Genomic DNA, 9398 nt, shown 5'->3' with positions numbered 1-9398 from the left:
GGCATCCTTTTGTTTGGGTGGCAACTCTGCATGTTATATGGATTAGAACATTTCTGACGGTGCTGGTTGATAAGAATCAGAGCATGTTGTTGTGACTTTGGCTTTTGTTGTAAATCCTGCCTTTAGTCTGTCTACAGTTTTCCATATGTTGTCCATCCTGTGACTCCACAACAAGCGCTGATCCCCTCATACAACGGAGGCTTGATTGACAGGCTGACACTGAAATGTGTGAACATTCCAGATTCCACAGGAGACATTTTTCAAGGTGTGGGATTTTGAACATGCCATTATACTGCAGTATATATATATATATAAATATATATATATATATATATATATATATATATATATATATATATATATATATATATATATATATAAAGTGTTTTTATGGCATTACCTTTTGATAGTACCCATCAAAAGCCCTCAAAATCTGTGCTTTGAACTCAATCCCTTCTGACTGAACTTCATAACCCCTTTTGAGACTGATTCAAATATAGACACACATATTTAACCCTACCATAAACAATCATACACTTACATAGTATGAAGCTCTTGTCTCCAAGTTTATTATAGGACAACATGCATGTCTGAGACCAGTACATATCAATCAGACAGCAATAACTAATGTTTCAGCAGGTGTAAATAATGAAATATGAGAGAACATATGTGACATACAGTATAACACATGAAAGTGAAAACAGGTAAATTTAAACAACATTTCAATGAAGTTTTTTTTTATTATTATTTATACATTGTAAAATGATTTTTCAAAATTTTAAATAAAGATAATTGGAATATATTTTATGAGAAAATGGAATTTCAGGTTTTCTACCTCAAAATTTCACATGTAATGTTACTTGCCATTATTATTACTTTTTTTGTGAAATTTACTAGCAATTTCTGAGTGAAAATTTTACACCAATCGTGCTTTATACACAGATTGTTTCAAAGCAGCTTCACATTAATAAACAGTGCTAATATTGTAAAATTCATTAATTATGAAAACAAATTCAATTTCAGCTGTAAAGCAGCTCTACAGATCAAAATTTCATGTTTGTAAAGTATAGAGGAGATATTTAGCTATTTAAAACCATATTGTTTAAAGGGTTAAACATCAAATTTTAAAACTTCAATGACAGATGATCAGAAAGTCTCCCATTTTATCTGTATTCACCCGTATCTTTGAAAATCTCAGGTTTGAAAAACAAAATAACATACAGAGTGTTGTACAGTGGCCGGTTCTATCAGTGTACAACACGGTGGTGTGTTATTGTCTTAGCTCGGGGCTTTGTTTTTGTTTTTTTCCATAACCAGGCAGGATAAGCCATCGGCCAGATGGCACAGTGGGGTTCCATGGTTACCTCATCCTGGGGACCAAACATCGCAGACACGCACACATCTACAACACAGACTGTTACGTAACCAATCAGTCTAGACGGTCCAGTTTATAATCGCAGGTCTCTCTCTCTGTGCTCAGCCAGACCTTGTTTCTCCTGTATTGTGGCAGGAGAATTCTTATTCTGTCTGTATATTCTGGACCAGAGAAAATGGTTCATTGTGACACATTGGTGGGCGGGGCTTCAGTCAGCTTTCAGGCCATGTGACTGAAGTTAGTAAACACAAGCCTGCTATTCGGTCCAGCAGGATATTAGAAGCACAGGTCACGATGGCCTCCGCACAAAAGATGCCCCCCTCTCCCGCCATTTGCACGTACACACGCATGCACAAATAGAATAAAACACACTCACACTTGAAGTCTGCCACGCTGCAGCTGCTCCAGTTTCCATGGTGACGCGCAGAACAATGAGGTGAGAAGCTGCGGAGGCCAGTCTGAGTGTGCGCTGCGCACGCTTTCATATCCACTCGCGCTGAGAGTGTGTGTGCCAGCGTTTGTTTTTGTATATGAGTGCCTGAAAGTGCATGTGGATGTGCCCTGCCGGTTTCTAAATCAACTGAAAGAGAGAGAGAGAGTGAATAACGAGGGAGATACTCGTTCTTCTTTGTCAGAGAGGGCTTGGTCAACCAGATCTTTCTTCATAGCGAGGCAGATGGAGGGAGAATGGCTTTACGAATGAAAAACAGGAAAGGTTGACAAGAAAATTAGGGGAAGAAAGTCCAAAACATACTGCAAATATGAGGTTTGTTCAAAACAGGAGTCAATTTAAGTATGTAGATATTATATTTGTTTCAAGTATCTAATGATAAAGTCAGTTTTGACTTGATGTTGAGGTAAAAATAGTAAAAAACTGAGAGAAAAACTCAATTTGTCCAGTTATTTATGCTCAGAAATGAGTGACAGGTATTTTTATTTGACAGTATGATTTAACTGTGGGTTTTTGCTTTCAAAGTCATAACTTAGTGAGTTGGTTCAGGGCTGTTTGAAATGTGGATGTTCCCGCCCACAGAGGCTTCAAGCATTTGTTTCTCAATTCCTGACAGGACTAGCGGCGACACAGAAACACTCATCCTTTGACAAGCTCTTTTGTTTTCAAAATGTCTATTTATTTTTCAAAATGAGGTATTTCAAAGTGCTGTGAGTTGCAGCACTAAAATGTACATTATAGAAAAGGAGAAAAAAACAACAACTTTTTTTTCCCACTGACCCAGTTCTATGAACCCAATACTTACAAATATATAAACAAAGAAAGAGAAAGACAGCAAAGAATAGAAGCCTTATAAATGGAGATAGAAAGAATTTTCTGTACAAAACAAATTAAGGTAGAAAAAAAGGATAAAAACAAGATAAAGTGATATCTACTCAGAACTCATTTTCATACGAAAATATAAGTATTAAATTTAGTATGTATCAGAAGCACACTAAAGCATAAATGTAGGAATTAGTAAAGCGTGTCATAACAGAGAGATTACAAGACATAAAAGAATCCAAAAACAAAACAATGTGTCCTTATATTACAAAAATCCTCACAAATTGAGGTCTTACAGTACTTGTTAAAGGTATATAAACTTCCAGTCTAGTTATTGGCAGCTTTTGACATCTTTATAAAAACCAAAAGACAATAATCGTATACAAAAACAAGGCAGACTGAGTGTACGTTATTTTAAAATCTAATCTATTTACAAAAGTGTCTGACATCAAGGTGCGCAGAGGTACATCCATGAGATTCGGCACCAGTGAGGTGTGAGAGATTATAGCCATTTGAAGTGTCTCGTGTCATTTGTTTAGTGTCTGTTTTGCAGGAAGAGCGTGAACACAAAGTTTGTCGACCCAATCACGTTTTGAAGACTAGCTGTGTTTATGAGAGTCTTTCCGTTGAGGAGAAGTTGGGTTTACCCAACTCCACGGTAGTGTGATTGGGGTGACAAAGTAAACCTGAAACATTCTTGACGTCAAAAATTGTGCAAAAAAGTGTCAGCAGTGAGTGTCCCTAGAATGTATTTTAGGCCGTTAGCCTTAGCGCTCCGTCGTTCGTCATTTGACGTCGACCATTAGCTGTGAAGCGTTTGGGCAGTGAGGGTTAAGGGTTAGCGAGTCCTGGCCTGCTCGAGCCTGCGGAGGAGCTTTTGTCGTCGGGCCTGCAATCTGTCTTTCTCCTGCTGGAGTCGGAGCTCTTGGGCCTCTAGGGAGCTGACGTACTCGGTGGCCTTCTTCAGGATGACCACCTTCGCCGCCTTGTCGTTGCGCGCCAGCTCGGGCACCTGGTCGCGCAGAGTGAGAAAGCTAGAGCGCAGGTCGTTGCGCCGCTGGCGCTCCAGAATGTTGTGGTTTCGCCGGCGTTCGCTGTCCTCAGAATCAGAGCATCGTGGACTGCTGGAGTCACTCTTCCTCATTCGCTGGCTTGGTACGCCATTAGTAGGGGAGTTTGGGGAAGAGTTCTGGTTCCTGCCAGTGCGTAGAGTTATAGTGCTGTTGTCGATTCGGAGTTTCTTGCTTGGGGGAGCGCTGGGTACGTCTTGCTGGTCGGAGTAAGGGGATGGGGCTGCGTAGTTATGCTGCTGCTGGTGGATGGAGGCTGCTGCCGTCCTCTTCAGAATAAGCTCCTGTGGGGCTTTGCTCACCCCGGATCCCAGCCGCCCTCCTGCGGATGCTTGAGGGTTAGAGGCGGCAAAGAGACCAGTGCTGGTTAACTTGCTGGTGATGGAACGCCTTTTCTCCACCGTGACGACATCGATCTCCTCTTCTTCTTCTTCATCGTCTTCATCATCATCATCATCTTCTTCTTCTTCATCATCCTCATCATCTAGAGGGAAAAAAGGAGATTTAGGTTAGCAGGTTTGTTGTGCAATCATTCCTCTAGAGGTGCACAGGTATGAACAAGTGCACTTAAAGGAAACATGCCTGTGTTTTCTCTGGGTGTGTGCTGAAGTTAATGTCTTTGTGTGGGCAGATGAGACAATTGCTCAATGCAATCATCTGAACACACTTTGTCAAACACAGAGGAGCTGGATTCTCCCCAGACTGGACCACCTTAGATTTGACTTTCTACTTTAACACACACCCTCTATTTATGGCGCCTAATGAAGGGGTTTGCGAGGACATGAGCATTTCGTCATGTCATATTTTCTTACAAAAGCTGTTTTGCTGTCAAGTTAGACATTTCGCTTGGTGCTTTCTCAACTGGTCACACATTTCAAGTTAAGCTTAGATGGCAAGACAGCCTCAGTGTGACGCCCGAGAGCTATGTTTATGAGATAATGGACGTGATTATCAGCTAAGCCACACATGAAGACTGTTTGGCATTTACTGGAGCCCACAGCCTCTCATTTCAAAAGCTCCCTACAGGAAACCGTCTGCCAGCATTAAGGAGAGACCAAACAGGCCAATTTAGTCTACAACAGTATGCAGACAGTCAGCGCATTCCCCCTTTCCACTGGTTTGCCACGAAAAGGGATAACGGCACGGGCGGGAAAAACTAGCGTTGTAATCGTGTGGTCCAATTATTCGCGGGCTTTGCCGAGTAACAGAGATCTGATGGCGTCTTAAGCCGCTGCCTTGGAGGGGCGCCAAGCAGACAGCTGGAGGAAAGGCTCCGCTTGTTCAAAGCCGTCACCCTGTAAAGAGAGATGACCCATCATCTCTTTTTTTCCCCTTCCTCGTCTTTTTTTCTTGTGATTATCATTCACTTCACCTCTCTGGGAGATGCTCGGCTTGCCAAGCTTAGCCCACTGGGCAGAAGGGGGGGGGGCAGGTTTGCCTTTCTTGTGGATGCACGCGCATGCCTCCTTTTTCACATGCCGGTGCCCAGTGCCAGCTCTTATTCTCTCACCCACGTGTGATTGTCGTTTGGGATTTGCATTTGAAACAAATTCTCATTTCGAAGGGAAGCGACTTATTGGGGGGCACTGAATTTAGGGGCTTGGCTTTTATGCAATCTGCCCTTGCTCACACCCCACCCCCCTCCCAAACATCTGAGCCTTTGGTTTTACACAATCAAGAGCTCTCAATTTATAAATAAAAATTGCAATTTTAAAAATAACATTTATGTTTCAAAACAATCTTGCATATCGTAAGAAACACAATGCTGTGACCTAATAAATTCTCAAATTAGATTGTGATTCCATGCCCTAAGCCAGATTAATGGAGGGGAGATAAGGACATGTTTTCCTGTGCAATGTGGCTAAGTGACGTTATTCTCTGCATTAAATCTTTAACTATGAGCTATTCGGCCAAATGGCTCAACATCATGGACAACATCAAATATTACCGGCATCTACTGGGTATGCAGAGTATTACATAAACTCCCCATCACCGCCCACTACTACTACTACTGAGTATATGTTTGTGTGTGCGCGCGTGCGTTTGTGTGTGTGTGACCAACAGTCTGGAATGTCACACACTAATCCGATTCAGAGCCTGTCATATGATCTTCAACAATAACCCCAATGACTGCTCACAAACTAGGCCAAACTATAGACTGCCAAACTATTTAACAGCAGCACCATCATAATTTGTTGCTTATGGTCATTAATAAGAAATAAAAATTATATAACATAATTATAAAAAATCATATATATGTATATACATATACAGAACTGTTTAGTAGCAACTGGGGAAAATAGGAACAAATATCATTCATGACATATAGTGACAGTTTCTAGGAAACACTTAACAGCTTCACATGAACAGTATGTCAGGAAACACTTACCAGAGTCACTTGGTGTCTCATCTGCACTGACTGGAGGCAAGTGTTGGCTCCTTAGCTGTGTCACACTTTGGCTGCTGCTGCTCCCGTTTCTTTTGTTGACTGGATAAGGGAAAACCACGGTAGGGTCCACACACTCCGGTATAGAGTGGCTCATTTCAGGTGTCTTGACTATTGTGTCTTTACCAGCTTCAGTAACGGTAGGAGCAGAGATGGCTTTCCCAAGTTTCTCGTTCACAACCCGCTCCAATTTCTCACGTGCTGAGAAGCCACTCCACATGCAGTCCTGAATGATGATGGAATTATCTGTAGTATCCAAAACTGAGCCAAAGAGGTCCCCATCTGATGCCCCCCAAATGTCGTCTTCTGGTAAGAACAGAAGCTCGGAAGCCCAGTCCAATGGGTCCGTTAATCCAAATCCCATCAGAGGGCAATCCCCAGCCACAGCACCCAGCTCCCCTGGGTCCCCTGGAAGCGCTGCCCGGCTCGGGGACAGAGGAGGAGTGGGCAGCAGCTCGAATTTCTTCCAGATGTCCTCACCAGGCGGTGCAGCGTCTGGTCTGCAGAAGTAGAAGTCATCCTCGTCCGGATAGAAACAAGGCTGCAAGGAGTCAAAGTCCAAATCGGAGTTCATTGTTTTAGCTGGCATTCTCCCTGTAAAAGACACAAACTGATGTCTTAGAATCACCACATCTTTTAAAATAAAAGCTTTTGTCCCAACAAAGATACTGGGAGGTAAAAAGGCAAACATCTTTTTTATTTATGATTCTCATTCTAATGTCTTTTAAGTGTCATCTTACTGTAGTGTGACATTAGTAATATTCATTATAATACTCTTGAATAAACTTTGAACTGTAAATGCATTATAAACAAACTCTTTCAACACAACAGCCTACATATTTGTAATAATAATTATTCTCCTAAAATAAATAAAAACGTACAAAGCTTTTGTCATAAAGACATCTGTAAGTAATTAAAAAAATACTATAATATAATATTTTGTTGTAATGCAGTTCTATACAGCAGTCTCTTAAGCCACAGATGTTTTTTAAGTGTCCTCTACATTGTTTATTGTGATAGCGTTCATTAACTCACTTAAACTTTGGACTGTAATTATAGGACAAAACACCAACTCCTTAAATAGCAAGTCGAGCAGACAAGCAAATAGTTTAGAAATAACATTTCGCGTGAATGAAACAGCTAGTTTAACTGACACTAAAAGACGCGAGCGTCCTACCTCTGAGTGCGTTTTCTTGTCCCTTCTTTATCGCAGTCACTGTGCCCCCGTTTGGAGTCGCACATCTACCGCGGCGACTGAAGACTGTTCTGCGCTTCTGTGTTTGAGGTTGTGAAGTATTATTCTCGCTGCTAGCGTTTAGAAGAGAAGAGACATGGCTCCTCCTCCAGTGGGCTGGGCGCGGGCGAGGTATGTGCTGTGTGATTTTCTTTGGAAAGAGCATCAGTTTGCGCTAAGGTGTTTAATTCGCCGATAATAAAGGAATAAATGAAATATCATTATGTTCTAAACACGCGACTTCTTTAGTGGAACGCGCAAAAGGAGATATTGGACAGAATACAGATCTCTCAGTCTACGGTGTTCATTGTGTGGGAAAAAGCAATTAAAGTAAACGGAATCCCTTTAATATTCCTCAACACATATTTTGTGTTTAACGAAAGAAGTTGAACGTGCTTAGAACAACATGATGGTGAATAAATGATGGTTGAATTTTTAAAAAGTCACTTTAAGAGACTGGAGTAGAGTTTAGTTTACTGACTTGATGGGTTTTATTTTTGTTTGTTACTCTACTCTGTAATTAGCTTTATTTAGAACCTAAATGCAGTTGCAGACTATGAGCGTTCAAACAGGATGGAGCGTGTTGTGAATGGATCAGAGCGACTCAGCAGCATCTCATTGTTCAGACGATCCGCATAACATCACCGGTGTCGACTCACTTCTGCCGCCATGTGGACACGCGGTGAACACTCACTGCGCCCGTCTGTGTTTACATTCAGGTAGCAAGGTATGCATGTGTTGCTGCTCATCCAAGAAAATGCTTATCATATAGCGGTGGATAATACACTGTATAGTAGATTGTGTTGATTTGCTTCTAAAGTTGGGATTGTACGATTGGGTGGGTGTAATGGGCATTGTAGGGAGGAGATGCTATTATGTAATTGTTCTCCGCCTCAGCGTTTGAAGCCATGGCGTTTTGATCCATCATACTCTTTAAAGGAGTTGTTGTATGAATTTGGAGTTTGAATTAGAAATTTTAGTCCCAATGATATTAAAAATAGATAAATTCTATAAATTTATTCATTTCTAATTACGTTTCTCTTCTAGGTCACAACAAGTAATAGGGGAGATAGTTGTCACTTTTAAATCAAGTGAGTATTTCTCTTTATTTTTAGTTTATTTTTTAGTCATCTTGCAGCTTTACCTAAAGACTTTGGAACTTCACAATAAGCTTAATTATTTTTATTGGCCCGACATATCTGGGGAAAAAGTAATTGTCATAATTTTGTATTCATGTTGAAATTATAAAACAACTTTTTGTCCTAATAACATTTATATTACATGTTATTGTAATATAGTCTTACAGTAGTAGACTCTTTAAGTCAAAGATGTCTTAAAGTGTTCTCTTTACATTGTTTATTGAGACAGTGTTCATTCATTCATTTAAACATTTATCTAAAATTATAGCATAAGACTAATAGCAAGTCAAGCAGACTTATTGTTTCTAATATTGGATGCATTTTAAAGTCAATTTCAGAACTTTTCTTTAAAGACTTAAGAAAATTTGTTAAAATCATCCTTATATAGTTCATTAAATAGTTCATCCAAGATTCAAGATTCAAGATTTTTATTTGTCACATACACAGTTATATAGAGCATATATAACCAGCAGTGAAATGTGAGTCAGGTCCTCTCCATTGACAGTGCAATTAATAAAGAATACAACACAGATGAAAATATACATAAATATAGCTATGAAAAAATGAAATAAAAGTAAACAATAAAAATATAAGAATAAAAAAAAATATATATATAAAATCCTCTTTTTAAGCTTTGTTTGCTTAAAGAACAGAATATATAACATTTTCCCAAAATTTTTTTAACTATATGTTTGAAACCAACATATAGAAATATATGTGTAATTAAACTAGACCAAAACTTTTTGTTATTTAGATATAACCCTTGTAACCACTTCCCAGTGTGACATCTAGACCCAGCCTCCCTTATTATTGAAGAAGTTTGCTTCTCTTGTGAAAACAGTTTGTTGTGGGAACCCAGCG

At 39.9% G+C, this 9398-nt stretch overlaps 1 protein-coding gene and 1 long non-coding RNA gene across 3 annotated transcripts; one reads left to right on the top strand and one right to left on the bottom strand.

Moving 5' to 3' along the window:
- Positions 1-2483: 2483 nt before the first annotated feature.
- Positions 2484-7488, bottom strand: mycn (MYCN proto-oncogene, bHLH transcription factor). 2 transcript variants are annotated; one of them, XM_042746653.1, is made up of 3 exons: positions 7342-7488; positions 6108-6758; positions 2484-4202 (listed from the first exon to the last, which is right to left on the bottom strand). In XM_042746653.1, the coding sequence occupies exons 2-3, from the start codon at positions 6751-6753 to the stop codon at positions 3487-3489; spliced, it is 1362 nt and encodes a 453-aa protein (XP_042602587.1). In that variant the 5' UTR covers positions 6754-6758; positions 7342-7488; the 3' UTR covers positions 2484-3486. The 2 variants fall into 2 exon arrangements, with proteins under 2 accessions (XP_042602587.1, XP_042602588.1); XM_042746654.1 differs by having other exon boundaries at positions 6108-6705; positions 7342-7458.
- On the top strand, positions 7392-8596 carry LOC122141004. Its single transcript, XR_006157476.1, has 3 exons — positions 7392-7530; positions 7933-8125; positions 8446-8596. It is a non-coding gene; the product is annotated as an uncharacterized LOC122141004 (long non-coding RNA).
- Positions 8597-9398: the final 802 nt, after the last annotated feature.

This window comes from Cyprinus carpio, chromosome B20 (assembly GCF_018340385.1).
Source record: "Cyprinus carpio isolate SPL01 chromosome B20, ASM1834038v1, whole genome shotgun sequence".
Classification (NCBI taxonomy): domain Eukaryota; kingdom Metazoa; phylum Chordata; class Actinopteri; order Cypriniformes; family Cyprinidae; genus Cyprinus; species Cyprinus carpio.
This window is presented reverse-complemented; position numbering and strand designations above follow the sequence as displayed.